Raw genomic sequence first — 24,130 nt, 5'->3', positions numbered from 1 at the left:
CTGGGTAACTATTTTCCTGCCATCAGTCCAATGACTCTTCTTCGTGAAGAATGAATAATTTCCAGTAGTACAGGATTGTTATAGTAACACTCATACAAATTCAGCTGTTCTCTTGCAGGATAGATCATTGAGATGATACATTGATGAGTGATGTATTAATATTTATAATTTATGATCAAGTTTGTTAGAGTTCATTCCAGGAGAAGGTGACTGGTTAGTGACTGGTACATCTATTAAAACAAATAATTGTGTACCTTGTGATGGCAAACTATATAAAAACATCCTGTGTGGTGGACTGTGGGGTCAGAAATAATACTGAGGACAAAATGCAAGTATTTTCACACTTTGTGCATTCTTGGGTTTGGATATTTTCTGGTTTTGTTTTTCCCCTTGTCTCTTGGTGTGTTCTATAAATTACAAAGCACATTAAAACTGGGTTTTATTGAAAATAATTGTCTGACTACAGAAGAGGAACTTCATAAGGATTACGAACATTACCTCAGTGGTCTTTGTTTCTGAAATGTTGCTGTTCAGCTGATCTTTTTAAAGTTATTGTTCAGATAAAAGTATGTAATGAAATTGGTTTATATTGGTAGATTGGTCAACTTTTATATGCCATTCTCCAAACAACTACAGTGTTCCTAAAATACACAAGGTTCACATACATGCACTTTTTCCTTTTGGTGTGCTTCTAATAAACTTTACGCAGAAGACCCTTTTAAATAAAAGGGGGTACAAAGTTTGTTGTGTATGATCATAATTTAACATTATGATCATACACAACTAGGAATATAATCTTACAAATGCTTGTAAGGCATTTATTGTAGCTTAGAGACTTTTGTTGTTAGTCTTCATTTTGCAGTGTATTACTGATTCATTGTGTAGTTCTGAAAGTGCTCTGGCATGAAAACCCAATCGGTTTGTGCTTTTGACTTCAGGAGACCCACTGGAAAGCATAAGCAGGTAGGAAGGCGGAAGGTTGGAATATAGCCACGCTGGATCCTATTTATAGTACCATTGGCTATTTTCCTGAAGACTTCCTTTATTATTTTGGAGGTTATAAAACCTGTTCAGCTAGTGACAGGCCTGATGCTTTCTACAGTCTGACTAATGTATAGTCTGTAAAATCACGTCTTAGCTAAAGATTTGCTTTAAAAAAATCAACTTTAAAAGGTGGAAAGGTGGGCATCTGAATTGCATGGATATTCAATTGAGAGTTGCCTTTGGTTTTCATGAGAAGCTTGCCTCAGAGCTCAAGCAGAGAGATGCATGCTGGAATTACACAGCATATGGTTTCGGCCTCAGGGAGGTGCTCTTTGTGTTCAGAAATACTGAGATCTCTCTTCAGCCTAAATCTTCTTGCTTTTTGACCTGTCTTAAACTTAAATAACTACTGAGGCTGAGGCGGTTTGGACTCCCAGGAGTGCTTTCAAATTTACTGTACTTAAAGCAGTGCGTGTTTGGAAGCCAAGAGATGGGGTAAAAAACAGTCATGTGTTTTCTAACTGACCTTTCACCAGCTGCGTAGCTGGTTGGTTTTACCTGAGAAGTTCCTAAGATTGTTTTGCGTAAGGAAGCTGTTGCGCATTCGCCTGTGACCTGTAAGATGTCAGCAGCATGACATTTACTTTCTGCTCAACATGGTGAAGACTTCAGCTGCAGTTTTTTCACTTTGAGTAAATGCCCCCCCTGTATTTTTTGGTTTCAGTGTCTGACTTTGCTTTTGAGACGCTGTAATAATGCGCTTGGTTTCTGCCAATATTTTCAAATGAGTTCCGTGACTTAATTTTGTCACACACTACTTGTGCTTGTGACATTTTGGTGAATAACAGCATTTGGAAGTAAGGCTGTTCCCATCGTCAGGCACCAGTCTCTCTGGGAGTAGTGTGACCAGAAACAAAGGAAAGCTGTTGGTTTGTCAACGCATAAAAAAGTTGGTGCTTGAGGGGAATAAGAGGGAGGGTGGCCCACCCCCCAACCTCCGAAATCTATTAGTCTTTGCTGCTTCACTTATAATGGCACAGCTAAGAAGTTGCAGAGCTCTTGTGGAGCCCTTCTGCTAGACCAGGGAGCTGTTGCCTGCTGTGAATGAATGAAGAAAGGAGCATGCACCTTGTCGTGGGGCAGAACAGTCCATACAGGACAGAATTACTGACTAGAGTGAGGGCAAATTCTTTAAGCACTTTTCTTAAAGAAATTCTCAGATCTCAAAATGGTAGACTTTGTTGTTTCTAAGGTAGAGAGCTCATTTATTTAATAAATTCCTTTGTGTTCAGTGGCATTGGAACAGTGAGTAAATTTGTAGCTCAATTTAAGTATTCGAGGTATTCAAACTTGTCATTGCCAGTATTGTAGCTACAGAGAAGGGTTCCCATATGTATGGGTATTAGACTGGAACTTTAACCACTCTTCCTAAAGCAGGAATTATTTCCTGGCAAATCTTGTCTCTGAGTTGATTTTGTGAGGTATTTGGTTATTTCTACTGCTGATAGTTCCATTTTTAACTTTGCCAGTCTATTATATGATTGTGAATGCCAATGAAAATGTAGACTTAAAGATGTTTTAAGCATCAATGCATTTGTGGTCTTCAATTTGTTTTGGAAATGAATAACGTTTCTTAGTTGGTACATCGCTTTTCCTGTTGCTATTGTCTAGCCTTAAGGTTAGATTTGAATACGTATGAACATACAAAAAAAATAAAGCTATTAAATAATAATAAACCACTCCTGCTTTGCTAGTTTCAAAGCTTTTGGTTTTATATTAAATGACTGAATCTCATCGGTGTTACAGCTGATAAAATTAGCCAGAATCACTTCCAATACACAGTAGAATGTAAATTTGCACATCTGTAGCTTCCCCCCCTCTTTGTCATCTTCCTTTTACTCATAAATACTTAAAGCAGAATTGCTACCTCTCATAATTAGGTCACGTATTTGACAGTTGCACCTAAAGTTTTGACATAAACTATGAAATGCACCTACATTTTAAGTCAAGGGGGAAAAAAGTCTCATAAATGACAGCTTTTAAAATTAAGTATGCAAACTTTCTTCTTCCTCTTTCCTCATTAGGAAGTATTGATGAAGATGTTGTGGTGATTGAAGCATCCTCCACTCCCCAGGTCACTGCTAATGAAGAAATAAATGTTACCTCAACGGATAGTGAAGTGGAGATTGTCACAGTTGGTGAGAGCTACAGGTGAGTAAGACTGGTGTCTCTTTGTATTAGTAAAATTTTGCTTGACTCAGTGTTTGTCACAAGGGTCTGTATCATTAAAAGCCCATAAGGTAATGTTACAGAAATTCTATACTACCAGGCCTAGTATGCATTTATGATTCCAAAAGAGAAAAAGTCAAACCCCACAGCTTTGCTAAAGCTTGAAAATACAACTGATGGATTTGGTGAGGTGGCTGTGGATAGTGTGTCTGAGAGGGAGAACTTCAGGGAAGCAAAGCTGTGTAGTGTGATCCTAGAGAGAACAACCTTGCTCTGAAAGCATCTTCCTGTGAAGCCACTGCCTCATAATGTTTTCCTGTTCTTCTGTGCCCCTATGGAAATTTTGCTCCATATTTGTCAGGTTCTCTAAAATCTAATAGAGAGGACTTCCTTGAAGTGGAAGACTTGAAACTGTCATGTGCATGGGACTGTTGGAGATGCCTACCAATTAAATACACTTGTTTGTGAACATGAGGACAAAACTGTGGAATATGAAGAATGGCCATCAATTTTTTATAAAATGACAAAGGAAAAATAGACAGTAAAATATACAAACATCCTGTGTGTTTCTCAGCAGATTGTGCTTTCATTAATGTAATTTTAAAGTTAAAAAACAGATGGATTTTCCTACAGACATCACTTCATTGGAATAAATGGCATATCCTAGCAAAACTCATTTCATGGTTTAGTCAGGTGTGTGCATAATGAGGGGGATTTCATGAGTGCTTCAAACAAGCTCCTTGATATTTTTTATAAAACTGACACACACAAGATGTCACACTTATAAATCTGGGTTGCATATTTTGTAGCAGAGAAAACAGGGAGAGATGAAAGAAATCAACATTTTAAAAATGGATTTATTCAACAACATGTTTCTTTATAATTCTTTATATTTAAAGATGTAGAATATTCTTTGTAAGAAAGCAAAAGCTGCAGAATCAATAGATGCTTTCTCTTGAGATGGTTAGAAATATGTTTCCAGAAATAGTTAATTTATCCATACGAATGTGTTGTTGAGAAGAACAATTGTAAAACTTAAGAGAAATATTCTTGCAAAGACTTCAGCTAGAGCTGGATCAAGTTTGTTTTAGCCACTTAAAACTTCATGTGAAGCTTTAGGGGGGTTAAAAAGGAGGCAATATGATAGTGCTTACAGAACGTCAGCTGAAACCTGATTAAAGATGCATAAAATGCTGTTTAAAACTCAGCTTTCCTCTTCTCACCATCAATAGAAAATGTTTGCTGTAGTAGCCATAAAAAAATAACATACAAAAAAATTACTACTTTTCTACCTTACCTTCTGCAGTGGTACTGCCAAGATAACAGCAGCAACACCCCTCTCATTTATATTGATGTCAGTGGTGTTTTCCTCTTCATTGAGGAAGGGACTGAACCAAGGGTTTTCTCTGGTGTATTTAAATTTTGATCCATTCAATTTGTTAGACTTTCTAACATGAAGACTTCTTAAATTAATTTTTATTAAATTCATAATGGGGTGGGCAAATAGAATTTTTTTTTTGCTGTCGAGCCCTTTATGTACTTTCCCTCAACTGTTAAGAAGAGATTTTACTCAAAATTTATTATCTTCTCATGAAATTTTTGGTTTTCTATTGGAAAATGTCATGATTCTGTGTGATTAACAAATACAGTACAAAAACAATTCCAGGAAGATTGCTATGGCAAGGAAGAGTCTTAAATTCCAATTCCAATCTTGATACCAAAACGTCAGGAAGTGTCCCTTCCACACTAGTCTTCAGTACTTTGAATGTTAATTACTATGCAGATTTTCCTGTGGTTCAGGAATGTTAGCTTTGTCAAAGAACAATTTAAGGAACAAAGGCAGCTATTGGAAGTCTTAATGGTAGTTCAGGATAAAAATGTAAATGCTGTAAGCAAACTGAACATTATGAAAACTATCTACCAATCTCAGAATACTGTTCAGAGCAAGATAAATGGTTTCCTTTATTGTCATGTAACTTGTGGATAGACTTTTACCTGCTTTAAATGGTAAAAATGTATTTTTGGTGGAAGTAAAAAAAAATAAAAAATAAAAAAAAATCGGAGTAGCAAAAATTAAAATACTATTTCTGATGCTCTGTAGCATTAAATAGAATGGATGCTGTTATATTACAGAAACAAACCTGTCCGTTTCCTTAGGTATGGTACGGGCTTATGATTTCCTTTCTTCAGCTACATTTCACTTAAGCTTCATAACGCATAATACAAAGCTGTGTTTATTTCTAAATGGGAGTGAGGGAAATGTTTAAGAGAATGTCCAAAGCAATCTCTGAACTTCAACATTAAAGATTAGAAATCATCCTCTGAAAACACGTCATCTCAAATTAACACTCAAAACTTAGTATTTACTAATTTTTACAATCTTAACGCTTCTTTCATCATTGATAGATCTGTTTCAGACTGCATAGGAATAGCGTAGGATTCAGAGACTCGTGTTCTACAAGAAAATAAAAACATACAATTGATGTGATCGCTGCTTGACTGATACAGTTTCACAGTGATTTTTTTTTAAATAAATTACTGGTGTTTATTTCACAGAAACAAATATTAAAGATGTCTAATTTCTACCTGTTAGATAGGTGCTGTTATGTTGTCTGTTACAGGCTGCAGTAACACTTAAATGCCTTGCCGCTCCATATTCACTAGATGTGTATTTCAGCATAACAAAACTCTATTCTATTATTGAAAAATAAAACAGCAGCCTCCCAAACAGTGAGGTGGAAGGAAAAACAAAAAGGCAAGATTTAGGTCAGTAGTTAAGCTAATACCTTTTTTAAGGTCTCGTTCAACACTCGGACACTCAAGATCACACTGGGGACAAAGCTCTAGTTCTCATGCTGCGCGGCCTCAAGAGCAGCGGAACCGCAGCAGGATTTCCACAGTCATACAGCCCCTCAGACAGAACGCAGCAGAAGTCGTGGACCTCACGGTGGATGAGGATGGTAAGTCATACTGCTCTGAGAAGTTCCTTCCTTTAAGGTGAGCCGAATTAATTGTATTAGTTGCATACTGTTTTGTGAAAAAGTCTGGTAGAATGTCAGAAAATCTTCTTGCAACTTTATTTTTCAAATTAAAAGTTCAGATATTTCAGTGGATCCTCCATGTCTAACTTTCTTTAAAAAGCTGACTTGAGTGTGAGTCTGAAAGGTGAGTCACCAGGCAGGAATTACAGACTAGGTTGGAACCACGGCTCTAAATCTATGTTTTTATTTCAGTACAGTGTTAGGAAAGGAAAATCTCATGGTAGTGCTTTGGAGTTATGACTCTTCTTTGGAGTACAAATGAATTAAAAAAAAAAATAAAAATATATATATATATATAGTAAAGCATGCTCGATTTCTGAAACTGTGACCTCTCATTGCCTCTTCGTGTTAAAACGTACTGGCACTTAAATGTATTCCTGCTGAAAATCATAAGAAAGATTTCCAATTATTATTGTTAGATGTTGCCAGAGGAAAATCTTAAACTCATACGTGTTTTTGTTGGTGTTGCTGGTAGTCACTCTGAAGAATTTTTTGGGTATGCCCTGCTGTGAATGTTTAACAGAAGTTTTGCACTGTTACAGTTCCATCTCTGTATGAAAGTTAGTGTATTATTCTTTAAGATGCCTTGATTTTGGGGGTGATTTGGATGGTTTGGAATTTTTTGGTTTGTCGATGGTTTTAAAGGAAGAAGATAGGTTGATTTACAGCTTTTTTGTGCTTTATAGTTTTACTATGAAATATCCCAACAGCTCTATCATTGGAGAGGAAATAGCATTTATTAATGTAACTTACATGTACATGTGTCACATACAAACCATTGTGAAAATAGACACATTCTGAATTGAAACTGTTACAAGGCAAGGATGTACTTATTCCTAACTTTATGGATGTCTTCAAAGGTACCAGTATTAAAACTTGGCTACTTACATGAGAGTAAAAGGGTTATCTTCCCACTTACCTTTGTGAATTAGCACCTGAGAAGTGCGTTTAAAAATGATTTTTTCTTCGCTAGCATTTTGAGATTGACCAAGCCTACTGGCTTTTATTTGTTTTATGTTTTTTTTGGGGGTGGAGGGAGGTAGAGAGGGAACAGAACTGCTTGCATTATTGGTAACAAATCAAAACGGTAATAGGCTAGTAGGATGCTTGAGGCTAATAGAGTAAGTTGCATGACTGCAGGATTGCTTTTAGAATGCATTAGCATCCAGTCTCATGTACTATGTATTCACACACCAGTCTTAGGCTCTGTGTGTCCTGTTTCACGGATGGTTTTTTGCCTGAATTTAAACGTACTTCCCGAAAATACTTGCTTTAATTAAAATCAGAACGCCACATTTAAATTTAAAGGGATTTAAGCATAGATATCAAGTGATGTTTTTAATGTGATCATCTGGAAGACTGCAGAAAGGGAGATGCGCTTATTCCTTCCGTGTTGAGTTGCTGATATACCTATTAGATTAGGAGAGAAATCTTGAAAACGAGTCATATTTTACTTCAAGACTTTGTGTAAGAGAAGCATTTGAACTATCTTAATGCTTTTTTATTATACCCATGCAGGCATTTTTTACTAAAAAAAAAAAGGCTGTTCTGTTTCTGATCTTACCTTTTATGGTATCTCTTATTCCTAGGCATGTCATTGCCTTGTCAGTAGTTAGAAATTTTAAACGTAGTCAAAGGCAGACTTTTTAAAACTGAATTTGAACTATGCCACCATTTATTTATCCTTTTAAAACTTTACTTGTTCACAGTTGTGTAGCAGAGAACAAAATCTATGAAGTGTGGTAAATTTTCTGTGGGTCCAACGAAATATGTATGTATGTATATTCTTCATAATCTGCAAAATGAACTTGAAGTCTCAAATACTGACTAATGAATCTGGTTCTAGTCTCAACGTCTACTGAGACTAGAAACCAAGTTTATCTCACAGTAGTCTTTAAAAATGTACATATAGAATAGCTGAAGCTTGTGAAGTAAAGTAGCTCATCTAGTTTAGATGTTATTATGATGATCTTGGTTAGTTATCTAAAAATTTTCTTGTGCTTCGTAGGCCTTAAAAGATGGTAAGGGTAATACTTAATCTTAGAATACTTAGCCTTTGAATTTATAGAAAACTTCCGCAAATACGTTAGTAACTGTTTTCAGAACATGGAAACTTTTTTCTTCCCCTGCTAGAGCCGACAGTTGTGCCAACCACATCAGCTAGGGTGGAGCCCCAGGTTGTGAGTTCTGGTTCCAGTAACAGTTCTAGTACGTCTACCTCAGAGCAGGCCTCTGATGCAGCTCCAAACGTCTCCACCAGCCAGCCCTCTGCAGCACCAGAGACGACTTCTAGTCTTCCGAATAGCAGCACTGCTGGTTCTTCAGCTGGAGGTACAGAATATGAGAGCTTTCTAAACTGTTGTATTGCCTGCCAGTACAAAGGAGATAGAGAAAGCTGATTAACCTCCTCTAGCTTAAGTAGCTTATGATCTCTTAGGACTGAAGATAGCAATAATAAGTTGAGATTGGTTAGATTGACTGTGTAAAGTTGAGAGGAAAGGAATCTGAAAACAGTGATCATTTTTGTCCCAAAGATGAATGAGGTGGTGCAGGAGCATTCTGTGCTTGCTTATTGGGAAGGTTCAATTATATCTGATCAATAACCATGCACTTAATTTCTGAGGAGGCAGAATGTAGTTCACTGGGAGTGGAGTCCTCCATGGCAGTGTTGTTGGGTTTTTTTTTTTTTTTATGTGTGTGGTATAAGGAAGTGAAAGATGTCAACCTGTAGATTGCTTCACTGGAAGCATGTCTATACAGACCTATAAGAGAGCTGTAAGTATGGGTAGCACTTGCAACATGTCTGAGATATGGGTGCTCTTTCACTTTCTGCAAGTCAGGTGATGTACAAAAAAAACCTGAGCTGACCACACTGACAAAGGAATTTGAGGATACTGGATCAAAATAGGTCTGTACATATTAGCCACAGGGACAGTCTTTTCTACTTCCCTGCTGATAATGTGTGTTAAACTACTGGAATAATAAAGCAAGTTTCAGTTCGTTTCCTCTAGTGGTTTTCATGTGTACATTCACTGAAACTGTTCATTTTTGCTTCATTTGGCAGGCATGGCTAAATCCTCATTTTTTTTATCCAGTTTGTTTTGTTGTAGTCTGTATCTGTTTTCTGATCAGTTAATTATTTAATCATGAAGTACTGTTTTTTAAATTTCAGACTCTGCTTTATGGTGTCTGGCTTTACTAATTTCTTATACTTTAATGTTAACTTCTTTTAATTTAAAGATGATACGAGAAGAACTGCATCTAATACGACACTGGAAACTGGCCCTCCGGCCATGCCACGGTTACCATCTTGCTGCCCTCAGCATTCTCCATGTGGAGGATCTTCACAGAATCATCATGCACTGGGGCATCCGCATACAAGCTGCTTTCAGCAGCATGGCCACCACTTTCAACACCACCACCACCACCACCACAACCCTCACCCAGCTGTTCCGCTGTCTCCTTCGTTCAGTGACTCCAGCTGCCCTGTTGAAAGGCCTCCTCCAGTGCCTGCCCCTTGTGGAGCAAGCAGCAGTTCTGGCACCAGTTACCATGAGCAGGCACGTTTAATTTTTGTAACTATTCCTTTGTGATTTCAAGTTGTGTTATAGGTATGGAAGAATAGAATAGGATGCTGAATTGTGGGTTATTCTCATGTTCTGTAGCAGACGCGATAAAAAGGAACTAAACAGAAAATTTGAGTTAGTTTGCATTTTTGTGTCCATATATTATGAGAGAAGTCATAACCTGACAAATAATCATTGACAGCTGACATTATCTTGATGACTATAAGGCTTATTTTATTTTGCTATTTAGTCAAAACAAACATAAATACCTTGGAATACACTTTGCAGATCATAGTTTTGTGCATAAGTGAGCTGCTTTAAGGGAAGAAAAATCAGTCTAAGGTTCAGTTTATAAAAAGAAAAGTTGCTTTTCTAAAGTCATTGCTTTTAAGACTTCCAAAGTAACTAAAAAACAGATCTAAAACAATACTGTTAAAAATCTAAGAACGTTACTGATAGTTCTACATGTTGTAAATTAAATTGGCACAATCTGGTGTATGTTTTAAGTGTAATACAGTAGACACAACTGAAAACACTAAAGTTTGTTGTTTGCCTGCAAATAATTCAAAGTGTGCAGCTCCCACAGACTTGATTTATCCATCGTAGCCTTGTTGTGTGTTTATATGGTACTGGTATAACTAATTCAGTCTCTTTTGTCAGATTCAAGAATTTAGGAATAAGAAATGTTAATCGTATCTAAGGAATGTTCCAGAACCAAGTCTTAAAACTTAAAAACCTGGATCCCAGATAGTATTTATTCGTTTTTTAGCATATTATGTTTGAGGGTGACTTTGTTTTCAATGTCTGAAGAATTGCTTGAAAAAGAGGTGGTTTGTTTATGCAGCAGGCGTTGCCAGTAGACTTAAGCAGCAATGGCATAAGAAGTCATGGAAGTGGTGCTTTTCATGGAACGTCTGCTTTTGATCCCTGCTGTCCTGGTTCTTCATCTCGAACTGCGATTTATGGGCATCAGGCTGGTGCTGGCCCAAGCCAATCAATAACAATAGATGGGTATGGATCAAGTATGGTTGCACAGCCCCAGCCCCAACCTCCTCCTCAGGCATCGCTTTCTTCCTGCCGGCATTATATGCATTCTCCCTGTAAGTACTGATGATAAGTTCTGGATATCTGTGCGTTGGAACGGATGACAAAACAAACAAGAAAACAGCTTCCCTGACAACATATGAAAACTTTTACTGTCTGCTTACTTTGATTGTAAAGATGGCCTAGAAAAATGCATGCTAAGAAATGTATTTAAATGGTTAAGTTTATGTAGAGGAATTACACGTAACCAAGGGGAAATTAAAATATTTTCTTTTGGAAGAAGTCATTTTTGAGTGGCAGCTCTTAACATTCAAACTTCAAAAAAAAGTATTTACTACAAAAATATTTTTATCCTTTGTTTTTTAGTAACACCTTTTCATTTTTTTCCTTATATCTTCCCCTTCCATATATCTCCAATGAGTTCTGCTTTAGCAGGCTCAGAGTTAACTAACTCATTTGATGTGTTATGTCTACAAAATAGCGGACTTGAAGGGGAAAAAGAGTATTTAAAAACAACAAATGAAGTAAAATTTCTTACTATGTATATCCTTTTCAACATGCATCACAGATGCCTACTTTTTACCAACCTAAGAAAGAAGAGTAGTGGCTGCAGGAAGTGTGGGCTTGTAGGATGCATCACTGGAGTCATCTGAGAAGCTGAATATACACAAATTCCCATGTTGCCACTGTTTTATATTGGTATAACAACATCGAAGCACCTGTGTGAATATACTGATGTTTTTTATAAATTTCATCCAGAAACTACTATGGACAAGATCAAAAGTCTCTGTTTTCATTGCAGATGCTTCTTTGACCAGACCTCTTCACCATCAAGCTTCTGCATGTCCCCACTCTCATGGAAATCCTCCTCCGCAGCCACAACCTCCACCTCAAGTAGATTATGTTATTCCTCATCCAGTGCATCCCTTCCATCCTTCAATCTCCTCCCACGCATCTTCTCATCCTGTTCCACCTCCGCCACCAACTCATCCTTTAGCCAATGCAGCTGCTCCGATTCCACAGCATCTTCCAGCAGCACATCAGCCTATCTCCCATCACATCCCTGCAACAGCACCTCCAGCACAGAGGCTACATCCTCATGAAGTGATCCAGAGGATGGAGGTCCAGAGAAGAAGAATGATGCAACACCCAACGTATGTCACAAATGTACTCAGAACGTTATCTAAACATATAATTCGTTTCCCTCAGGTTTGTAAAATGTTGCATGTGGATCTCAAATTGTAATTGCATGGTTAGGAACTGTTAGCATTAAACCATTGTAGGAAGTGTCTTTACATACCATCGCAGTCGAGTGAGCATTTAGACTGAACCTGTTCTTGTCACTACATTCACTGTTGCGTCCAGGTGAGGCAAGAAGTACAGTGAATGGGTTATGGAAGAGAAGTGAAGCTTTGTTTCTCTTGCCCATTAATTATCCTTCAGATAATAGGCAGGAATTCCTTTTCAAGCTGGACAGCCTAAAAAGTACATCATAAGCTCCTTCCATATGTTTCTTAAAAATGTCTTGTCTTTTGCATTGCTGATACTATTAAGATCCTTCTTATGTAACTAATGCTTTAAGATAAGATGGACTTCTCATAAGAGATGGCTTACCAGGTTTAATGAAGATTTAATCTTAGATAAATGCCTAGCTTTACTACACCTTGGTCTTGAGAAGAGAAGAAACACTGAATAATGCCTATCAGAAGGTGACGGATGTTGAGATGTAGCTTTCTTGATACTGTTTAAGAGATACTGCTGTTGGTAAACTAGACACTAGTATCAACAGAAATCAGGTCAGTACTGGCTTGGAATTCAATCAAAGCATAACTGAAGCTATTTTGTTTTGGAGATAATGCTTTTAGATATTCAGGAGCATTTCAAGCAAGAACTCCCTAGTTGTTTCTCCTAACATTTTTATATGAATTCTACCAGTATCTAATATAAAACAGATTTAGATGTTAATGCTGAAACAAAAATTTGCTTTAACCACAACTTCTTAAGCAGTTTTCAGATACTTAAACAAAACCACAAAAGAACCCTATAGGTACTAACTGCTGACAGTGATACATGACATACATGGCAGATCTGTGTTTTCCTGTAGGGAAGTCATATGTTTCTCTTCTTTCTCAGTCATGACAATTTTGAACCTGGACCTGTTCTTTATCTGTTATGCAAACGGTATGACCTCAACACCCTGACTTCAGCATGCAAGGGTACTGGTTGTGTATGCCTGTGATTATGGAGTAGTATACAAAAATCAATTTTGGAAGGCTCAAGCCAGGTCAAGTGGGAGACTGAATTTCAAGCAAAAACAAAAGTGATAGCCATCTTACTTGTTCTAGGAACTTCGTGATAGCAGAATTCTGATTCCTTCAGTTCCTTGTTTCAACCTCTCAAGAGTTCTCAGGATGTTGTTTCATCCTTCATTTCTAAAAATAGTATATGGGATAGTCTTCCAGCTTGTATACCTTCTAGTGACACAGAACTCTTTCAAAATTGTAAGTAGAGAGTGGTTAGTATCCTTACTGTCATGTCTCAAACACTGGGTACAACTATAACTTTCTTTGGATCTTGGGATTGGCAACAAAATGTGCAGAAGGCAGCATTTGATGGTGCATTGTGTTCGTATACCATATAGTATTTGTTTAAAATCTTTTTAAAAATATGTTGTTCCAGATTTTTCCCATAGTTAATGAACTGAACAGAGGTGAGACTAGGAATAGGTTCTGCTGTGATAATTGTATCCGTGTTGTGTTAGTTTCCTGCAGTGGTACGTACCATGTAACATAATTTATACAAGCTCAACAGATTTCTCTGAAGAAGCATCAATTTGCATTGGTTAGAATAGTATGCTTTAAGTAACCTCTTATTTTTTTTAGATGTATGTAGATTACAAAATGTAATCTGCTCTGTCTGGAAGTTTAAGGTGGGACTGAATGTGAAGGGAGTTTCCTGCTCTTAGTAAAATCCAAGTCTCTAGGCTGAATAATAATAATAAAATAATTCTGCTTTGAATGCAATGGAAATAAAAACACTAATCAATTTTTTTGTGGTAAGTGGAAGATGGTAAAGTAGCAGAAATCAGCCAGCAGGTTTTTTGCAAAGATTTTGTCCAAAACTGTAGTTGTTCTGTACCAGCTGGAATGGAAGGAACTGTTCTCTTATTACTTGAGCTATGATGCAAACGTGTTTCAAAGCAAATTACCTCTGATTAGTGTGCTTGTTTTCCCCTAATAATTTCTGGTGGTATAATTTCACTGGAAATAAACTAAGAATCATTCATGGCAGTGCTACAGACTACATCCTTAATCGTGACATGACTATTATGTGCACTTTCATTGCTCTCCTGTTCTGCAGTTTGAGATTAGGATTAAACAGTGTCAGTCCCTTGATTGTATCTGTCACGTAAAGACCAGATCGCGGTAGCTGACGGTGTTTGCAGTGTATCTCAGTATATTGCTATAAAGATAACTATTTGGTCAGTTTTGTGTTTGAGTCTGAAATTCTAGCTTTAGACATAAATTGAAATTAAAACAGCGTGGGGAGTTTTTTTTTCATTTTAACTTGTTCCAGTAATTCAGGCTGTAACATTGATGATGAATTTTACTTTCTCTACCCTAATAAATGTGTGGAATTAACTGTTGCTGTTTTGTTTTTAGACGTGCTCATGAGAGGCCTCCTCCGCATCCTCACAGAATGCACCCAAATTACGGTCATGGGCATCACATTCATGTGCCTCAGACAATGTCTTCCCATCCTCGACAAGCTCCAGAGAGGTCTGCCTGGTTAGTAATCATATAACTATTTTAGTTCTTTGAGACTCAGCCTGCGTTATCAGCTATGGTCCTTTGCACTGTTTTTAAAAAATAAAAATAAAAAATGCTGTGTGCACCTGTAATTTAAAATTGGTATACCTTGATTTGACTTTGAGACGTTGCTTTTAGCATTCCATATATTAAGCATATTTCTAGTTTTTTATCCATTGCTTTTTGAAAGTTGAGGATCACTGACAGTAGGTAGTTATTTCAAGAACTGATTTTTTAAAATAGGCAAGTAAAATATTGCTAAAGCCAATTCTTGTATTTTTTTTTTTATAAAATAAGCTTGTAAATCAAATCCAGACTTTATCTACCTTATTATCTCGTATGTATGTATTAGCTTACTTGAAATTGCATCAGACCACTTGAGAAGATTAGGTTTAAGTTCTGCTATGTATTTAATATCTAGAAAAAATTACTTCTGAGCCATCAGAGAAGAGGTTCCTGGGTTATGGCTTCTGTTCCCATAGTGCATGAACTAGTCAACACGATAAATATGCAGTTGTCTCTACTGATTTAATGTACTGGATCATCATAGCTTACTTAAAAGCTGCTTTTAGTTATGGTAGGATTAAGAAGATTTTCAGCAAAGTTTACATATATTTAAAAAAGCGTTAAGATAGTGTTGCTGTGGTTTATGCTGTCCAAAGCAGTGGAATTGTATCTAGGAGGCAAGATGTACCGTTACTGTAATGCTACTTTCATTCATGTGACAGGGAACTGGGAATTGAAGCTGGTGTGACTGCAGCTACTTACCCTCCAGGGCCCTTGCATCCTCACTTGGCCCACTACCACGCACCTCCTCGACTTCATCACTTGCAAATAGGGGCTCTTCCCCTAATGGTAAGGAGATGGCTTGTGAAAAATCACAATAATTGGTCATTGTAATTATTTTGTTTGTTAAGAAAATTATTTGGGGGATTAATGTATATGATTAGGCATGTATACCTTGTTGTGAAAGGTATTGGTTTAACTAAAGAAGAAAATAATCCAGTGCTTTTGTGTTGTTCCCAGATAGAAAGCTACAAGAACAGACAGGCTCATACCTAATAAGAAAAAATAGTTTAGGACGCTAATATTTCTAACTTCAGCTCTTGTAAAACGAATCATATTTTAATTAAATTGTCATGTGCATTGCAATGCATTGACCCTCTGCATCTGATTTCTAAAACTTGTGTTCTTTAATGAGCTTCAGTTCGTTAAAGGTACCAGCTTTCCACCCAGCGCATAAGGATTGGCGCTGGTGCTTCATTTAATTTTAAGTTTCATATGTACAGCTGGAATTCTGTATAGAGATTTGGTTGGTTTTTCAGTAATATTTGGTGTTCATCAACCTTATTCCACATGATAAAATAATGATTTTGTAGCATGAAGTGTTACAAGCAGAATTAAGTGTGAGGGTTAGTCCCTTACTAAACGCAACAGTAGAAAAATGAGAATCTGTGTATCTTATGACTTATACAGAATACTAGTTTTTGAAAGAATTTTTGTAAAAATATTCTTAACTTTCTTTCAAGACAATTCAAGACAGAAATGTAGTTGAACTGAGTAAGTGCACCATTTCTGTGTGGGTATTCTGTATGGCTAATCTGTTTTATTTAGCCCTCTAAAAGCTAGACAATCTAGACAATCTAATCAAATAGTGGCCTCATCTAGAGACAGATGCTAAAACTGTAATTAAAAAAATCAACCTGCAAGTCTTGCCCATACAAGATTTCTGTATTAGAGGCCAGAACTGACATCTAGAGATTGGATTATAAATTTATAACTAATACTGTAATAGTGGTCTCTTTGTCGTCTGTTCTTAAACTACTTGATCCTTGCTACTTATCTAATGTAATAATCCTCAGGTATCTCTGATCTCTGTAGGGTTGGTAATTCTTTGTTGCACAGCTTTCATAGTTACCATAGACCATTCAGTGCACTCTAATTCAGTATTTTAGCATAGACAATAAAATTATATAGCCTTCTCCATGAAAAAGGGCCCTTTAAATAGGTCAGTGACCTGCAGTTGTGTTAGGAGGCAGCAAGTTAAATGTGTCTATTTTATCTCACTATCAGGGCTAGTTAAGTCAATTATGAGACTTATTTCCACTGTTGCTGTGGAGCTTCTAGAAACTTGAGAGGTGAGCTCATCCTTGTGTTAATGTGTTGAGAAACTTACCTGTATTTTAACTTTTGCAGGTGTGTGCATACATCAAAAATGATACACGAGAAGTAGTTGGGACCCCCCTCTTACTGTCTTGTTAGCAGTAGAATGGAAAAAAAAAAAACCTTAGAGAATATTTAGAAGTATTTGATGAATGTCTGATAAGATACTTTGGGGAGTCTTGCCAAATAGCTGCTGTTAGGAACAGATATGTCAGATGAAGTAGGATTCTTTAACTCTACAAAAACTTGCGCATGTGTTTGTGTAGGGCTATCTGGTCCTTATAAGTCAGTCATGAATCTCTGGATGAAGTGGAATTCAAGTTGTGTGTGTCAGGTTTTTGTACTCATTGTCCTGACAAGGCATTTTGCAGTGTACGGACATCTGGAAGGAGTAATTCCTTGAAAGTTTGGGATCTGTTTTGAACCCTGCTGAAATCAGGTTGAGTGTTAGGCTTTGAAGCAGTGGTGTTTTGAGTCATATGAAATGTATGCAGATTACATGCACTAGAAGAAAATAAAGGCAGGTTAAAGCACTGCTAGCAGTTGTATACAGAAGGGGCTCAAAGCACTTTGATGGTTCTGCCCCTTCAAAGGTGGTAATGAAAGCCAAAGTTTTCTTTATTTATACGTACGTGAGAATATAGGAGATTGGTCAGCAAAAATGACTACTGAACATGGAGCAAATCTGTGAAGTTTATGTAAAAAAAAAAAAATTTGAATCTTAACCAAAAGTGCCATTTTTTTTATTAAAGAACAACAGATGCGACTGCTTCTGTCATCAGGGTCTTTTCATTGTAACTTTAGGAACTGGGGCAGGGAAGGAGAGGCTGACCTATAGTTGAAGGCCCTCTGCTAAGGTTAGTTAATGTTATGAGGAGCGCTTTCTTTTTCAGAAAACAGGGTGTACTGAGCAGCAGTTTGCAAGTTCATTAGCTGTGTTCTTGATGCAGGTGTCATAAACTGTTGATGTTCTGGTTTTTGTTTGTTTTTAAAAAGTCTTTTGAAGTAACTTATGCAGTAGCTCAGCTGAAAATCGGTTGTGTTTAATATACTTTCCAAAAATGGTGAATTGCCTGGTAGGCAGTGTGCTTTTTTTTTTTGGGGAGTTACAAAAAACTCTTGGAAGCTAATGTCTGATGTAAAGGGCATAATGGATTGTTAGGGCTAAAATGACATCAGTACTCTGATGTATCAATTTCAGATCTTAATCGGATGCAGGTAATCTAATTTTAATCTGGTCTACTCAAACAGACTTGCAATTTCAGTCCTCAGCAAGACAAGATCAGGATGCATTAGGGGATAGGAGTAGCATTCAGCAGCTCTGCCAGTCCAAATAGAAAAGATTTTGTTTCCCTCACCCTCTTATTAGGTTGGTGGAGGCAATTTTCACTTGTTTAAGTGTTGCTTCAGGAGGAATCCTAGATTAAAAGCAGTTTAAAGAACACTTCTTTCATGCCTACCTAGACAAGGATTAGTCTACTTCCCTCCTTGAGTTAATGCAATTACTTTGATCATTGTGACTCTGCCTGAGAGTAGTGTGTGTTCCCATCATTATTATTTCAGTGCCTTGCATATGGTGAGGGAAAAAAGCTCCTGTCAAAGCGATTTTTTGTGATGGATTCATTCTGCACAGCAAACTTGAACGTTTTTCAGAGGAATCAACTAAAGATCTATGTGTCACATAAATAATGCAGCACCATATGAGAGAGACAGGAGATATAGGCTGTATATGTGCCGCTGTAGTGTAGTTGAAGGTGGATGTTAGGTTTGAAATAGATTTTCATTAACTGCAACAGATTTAACTGTTTTTCAAATAGGAAAAATGGAACTGTGTAATACAACTGATCCTTTTTTTCTCCCATATAAACATGAATTCATGTTTGCTTGCTTTTTAAGAGATTATGGACCACTGAAGAGCATTTATTTTATGTTCCCCTTTGGCACAGATAGACCTAGGTCTTTAGCTATGCAACATATGTTAATTGTTCTTTCCCACAGCGTCTCTCTGAAAATTGCAACTTTTCCTTGTTTGAATTTGACTTATTTAAGAAAATTGATCAGCTTTATTTTTTCAAGTATTGACATGGATTAAAGCAGTTAACTGGATAAGTGTACTGTTAAGATCCTTAATGAGAACCGTTGAATGGAAGGCTGGGATGGGGAAGATAAATAGTACAATACAATGGAAAAATCACTGGTGGCAGCGGAAGGGCAGAAAAATCCTGGAAATACGGAAGGTGTTGAAAACAGGATAGCAAGGAAAGCTATATCTTTCTTGTAGGCTATTTCAAACTGTTTCAGAATGATTGTGTTGTAACTAGTTCAGACTTCAGCTTGAACTTCTGAGTCACTGTACATTTTTGTTGGTAGTAGGAAACATCGTAAGGAAGTGCAAAACCAGAAACAAGTGATCCTTTGTTTTACAGGAAACACACAGTTCTTGGCAAGCATGGACTGAACTTTGCAGATTCAGAGTATATTGCTTTAAATTGTATATTATTATTTGACTATATCAAAAAAAAAAGTAAGTTACTTAACATAGGCTGGCATTATCTGTCTTTTCTTTCTTCTGCAGTTTCAAAACTTACTGAAAGTGCACTTTCATCTGTGCTTAACTTTCTTGAAGCTGTTTCAAGAGAGCAGAAATCTTCTGTTTGCAGTTGGTGACAGTTAAATGGGTAGTAGTTAGGCTATTGTCTCTTGGGCATTATTGTTCCTTTGCCCATTGTTGCTTGTAGGCACAAATGTAATCAGTTAAAATTTTGCTGTGTTAGCACACTGCTTATTCTGCAGGCATAAAAGCTATTTTGTTCTTACAAAGATGGCTGTTTCAAGATAGTGTTTTTACTTGGCCAGAAATGTAACCTGCTCTTCAAGAATATTGCATAAAAGAGCCTGTATGTGCCATGTTCAGATAGTTGTACAGAGGTGCTATGTTTCCCATCAGGCTAATGTGAAGGCACGTTTAGTACTGTGAAAATATATCATGTCCCACCCAGCGTTTGTTGTGTAAATTCAGTTGTTTGTTGCAATATGTGCTCTGAGAAACTCTTGCTTTTGTGGTGGTGTTAGTAGGTTTCTCAAATAGCTTTTAGTAGCAGAACTCACTCTAGCTGGGAGACCTGACTGGCTACATGTCGCTCCAGTTGGTAACCTCTGACCTTTGAGGCAATGTCAAGTGTAATTTCTGCATCTGCTAGCGAAATAAAGTTGTTTAGAAACTTTTGCTATTCATGTCAGCTTTTAGCTACTAGACGGGATTTGAAAAACATAGAAAGGTACTGTATTGGTCTGTTAATGCTATGTGAGTAACTTTGTCTAGACCTGTGGCTCCTTACGGTGCATTAACTCAGTTTTACACCCTTTATATGTTAAGAATTTGCTGAAAATCATGGAAATCATACAAGTATCCAACTTAAAGGATAATATCTGAGATGTCTAACTTGGTGACAGACTCACAAAATTAATTTTGAGCTGTGACATACAGCAGCAGGGGCATTACTAGCTGACAGCACAGAAAGGAAGATAGCACTTCTAAAATACATTACAGTATTTCCAAATGAATTGCTTCTTACAGTCCTTACATCAGTACACTCTCCATGTTGAAAGTAAATTGAATCCACTGATCATCTTGTTTTTCTCACCTTTTTATTAAAAAAACAAATTGCTACTGTTAAGTTTCTGACCAAAAGGCAGCACCATTATTTACTTGTCTTGTGGTAGCCAAAATGCAACTAAGAAGCTCTGCTATGAAGGTGATCCGTCGTATTTTAACTACCTTTCTGCCTGTATGAAAGCACTGGTGTTTGAAGTGCCTGCAGGGTAGTAAATCTCTGAACACTGGTAATTTGTTCACTGCTTGTATCTCTTAATATGCAAGGAAGTCAGTGGATGCTTGAACATACAGCGTATGTAGAGATGTCTATGACGTTAGATGATCAGATTTATTCAAGTGTTACTTTTATCTGCCTCTAAATGTGAAGGGTGTCTAAAGATGTTCAGTTTTCTTGAGTAAGGTAAGGAAATTGGTTGTTTTTCTGGGCTGAATGTTAGCCTTGTTTCTTCCCTGGTACTAAAAACTTATATTTGAGAATCTACAACGAGTTTTTCTGGTAACTTCATGCATAGTCTTAGTGTGTTTGTTTACAAATACAGGTAGATATCTAGGGTGTGGTTATACAAAGCAGGTTGAGACTTTGAGAGCTGGCAAGTGATGCCAAGAAATAGGTAATGCATATCTGGAGAGTTGATAATAGAGGATCTAGTCTCACTTCTGTTTCGTTCCCAGTTATATTCAGAGAGCTCAGAGTGGTGATAAGCTGTCGGTTATAATAGTGTATTCAAGCTGAGGAGTATAAATAAGTGATTCAATAAAAGCAAAAGGATCTTAAATTTTACAAAGTGAACAGTAAAATTCTGGCACTGTTCTGAATAGGTTTAACTTAACATCTGCTGTTTGAATAGGTACCAGACATGGCGGGCTATCCTCACATCCGTTACATTTCATCGGGATTGGATGGAACATCATTCAGAGGCCCTTTCAGGGGCAATTTTGAGGTTTGTAATAGAATAAAACTAGATCAATGCCAAAATATGTCATGAGGGAATACGGGGAGGGTGTATGGTAGAGCTAGTTTTATATGTAGATGTAAAAGAATTGTAAAGAAAATATTGTTAATTCATAGAATGTCCTCACTGGCATGGACTGGGAATAGATGCCGAAAGTATCTTGAGTCAGTCAAGAAAAGGTGCCGTGGATAACACAGGTTTAGGTGGTTATTAACTGACAGTACATTTTGGTCTTCTTCCCCTAAGTAGGATGTAGTATTCACGTGTCTCTGAATATCTGTGCCAGAATCCTCCTAGTGAGGGTGAAACTTGGCAGTTTTGACAGTGCTGTCCTGTTTATTATGTAGTGCGAGAGTTGAAGCTGTTTTTGTTTTTTAAATGTAATAATAAAATATCAGATGCAGAGAGTTAATGACCTAGTCCACTGAAAACATCTTCAGTGACATCTTATGTTTCTAGTAAATTTATTGCTGGAGAAAAAGAAATCAGTCATTGTATTTCATCTTAAGAAATGTCTCCCCATGCCTCCAAGCCTTAATGACTGTTAGAAAGCAAATACTTTCCTGGTACATTTTAATTGCTTTTTCCTCAGTAGAAACACAAGTATGTGTAAATACACTGATAAACATTCCTAGCTGGCAAGCAGTTTTTGATTCTCTCACTATTACATGACTGTTTCCCTGTAACTTAAAATACCAGGTAGTGTTGTGTTTAGGGGTTTTAGTTTGCTTTTTTCATAAACCCGTAACTTCTATACAATATACCCTTTTTTGCTTTTCTTGCACTTGAATAACTAGGGAATTAAAATTTGTCTGTCAATCTGCAAATGGGTTAGAATAAAAAATATATTTTTTCAAGGTAGTTGAACTATCAGTTCTTACACTGTTTATTTCTTGATATTTCTTTTAGGAGCTGATTCACTTGGAGGAACGATTGGGCAATGTGAATCGTGGAGCAACACAGGGAACTATAGAAAGATGCACATATCCCCATAAGTACAAAAAGGTGAGGATTTTTTAAACTGTGGGCTGTTATATTTTCCCTGAAATGTACTCACGTTTGTATTTAGCTTAAATCTGCAGAAGTGTTGATCTCAAAGAGTGCGTGTTTACCCTGTCTTGCAATTTCAAGGATTGTAAGCAAAGCATACAATACTGCTTCCTTCATGAGGGCAATACAAAAAATGTGGTTTCTAAATAGAGATCTGTTGTAATGTGATAAGCAATGTTTTGGTATTTGTACGTTTCTGACACACAAACAGGTCAAAGCTTAGCCTTATTTATTTTGTAGTGAATGCTTGCACATACAGATATCACCTTAAGATAAGGGTGATGAAGAGTATCCCTGGTCTTCACAGACTAAAAACTAGAAACAGGAAAATGTTCTTTCACAGACCAAGGGAAAAGGGAAAACAAATACCTTTCAAGTTTAATGGGCCAAAATGTTTAACTATGTAGTTTTGACGAGATTCATAGCCAAATTCATGTGGACAGTTCTGCTTGGGATGCTTGGTAGGTCTGATTAGTCCCACACTTCTCATTGGCACCATAGACCCACTATGAGGTATTAATCTGCTTCTACACCTAGATTTCCATTTCATTCTGTGTTTCTTTTCCAGATCAGTCAGAATAATGTTCTTTCGGTTGTTAGCTGATAACTTTACTGTGGTTTTGAACTGTGCATTTTGCATTGAAAACTGTATTTTATAGAATACCTTAAGCAATGAGCAGGACAGGGAAGTAAGTGTTGTAAATGTAGATGGGGAGAAGAATGGGACAGCTGAAATTTTCAAGGTGGCTTCTTCAGTATTCAGAATAGTTAAGTACTTAATAGTGGAAATATGCCTTCTCTCCTAAATGCCTCTGTTTGGGTAAGAAAGGAAATGGTAGGTTAAAATTTTGTTTCTTCCTGCATCCCAGCAGTGGCACTCAGATGCCATCTTCAGCCACATTATTTAATAACTTGTCCAGCAATTATGAATAGCCGTGTGAGCAATGAAATAGCTATTGGTAATAACTAAATAGTCAACAGGCTTCAGGGATGACTCATCAGGTACAGTAAGACTTCATTTGGAGTTGAGTTGTAATAATTTGTTCACAACATTTACCAGCTTGATACTTAAAATGTTAACCTTCACCCTGCTCACACTAGGAAGACAGTCAAATTTTGAGTCTGGTACAGAATTTCCACGACTTCTGTTCTCTCTCAATTGGTTTATTATACCATTATATAGAATCCCATCCACACGTATGTAGTGTTCTTTATCATTTGATAAAGAGTGACTTTAAGATACTGTGTGTATATTTCTTGCCTCGTTGTGAATGAAATGAAGATACTTGCATATAAGCCACAAATGAAGGGACTGGTTGCAACAATACTAAATACGTATATTAACAGTCCAGTCACAAGAATTAATTAAAGTTGAACTATCTTGTGATTTTTTTTTGCTACAAGTGATAATTCTTCATTTGGTTCAAGCACATTTGAATAAGTAATACTTAAGAATATGGAATGTTTTAAAAGAAATGTGTGTTGAACTTGTATTAAAAACAGATTTTACTCAGTTTGTCAATAATGTCGTCTCTACTAATAAGGTAACAACTGATTGGTTCTCACAGAGGAAACTGCACTGCAAGCAAGATGGGGAGGAAGGAACGGAAGAAGACACAGAGGAAAAGTGTACCATCTGCTTATCTATATTAGAGGAAGGTGAAGATGTCAGGTA

At 36.9% G+C, this 24,130-nt stretch overlaps 1 protein-coding gene across 8 annotated transcripts in view; it reads left to right on the top strand.

Annotated features, from left to right (window-relative positions):
• The window catches only part of RNF111 (ring finger protein 111), a gene marked incomplete at its 5' end in the record, with an annotated part of 51,782 nt that overhangs the window by 24,077 nt on the left and 3,575 nt on the right, over positions 1–24,130 (top strand). For 3 of the 8 annotated variants that reach the window (XM_084532887.1, XM_084532888.1, XM_084532885.1), the window contains 11 exons: positions 3,069–3,195; positions 6,010–6,173; positions 8,388–8,585; positions 9,495–9,814; positions 10,665–10,920; positions 11,667–12,018; positions 14,527–14,652; positions 15,402–15,528; positions 21,301–21,393; positions 22,315–22,410; positions 24,000–24,127. In XM_084532887.1, the coding sequence (XP_084389013.1) occupies positions 3,069–3,195; positions 6,010–6,173; positions 8,388–8,585; positions 9,495–9,814; positions 10,665–10,920; positions 11,667–12,018; positions 14,527–14,652; positions 15,402–15,528; positions 21,301–21,393; positions 22,315–22,410; positions 24,000–24,127 (1,987 nt within the window). The remainder of the gene's footprint in view (positions 1–3,068; positions 3,196–6,009; positions 6,174–8,387; positions 8,586–9,494; positions 9,815–10,664; positions 10,921–11,666; positions 12,019–14,526; positions 14,653–15,401; positions 15,529–21,300; positions 21,394–22,314; positions 22,411–23,999; positions 24,128–24,130) is intronic. The other 5 variants (XM_084532883.1, XM_084532881.1, XM_084532882.1 and 2 more) reach the window with 5 other exon arrangements.

This window comes from Aythya ferina (assembly GCF_964211825.1).
Source record: "Aythya ferina genome assembly, chromosome: 11".
Lineage (NCBI taxonomy): Eukaryota > Metazoa > Chordata > Aves > Anseriformes > Anatidae > Aythya > Aythya ferina.
The sequence above is the reverse complement of the archived record's forward strand: the minus strand, read 5'-3'. Positions and strand labels throughout refer to the sequence as shown.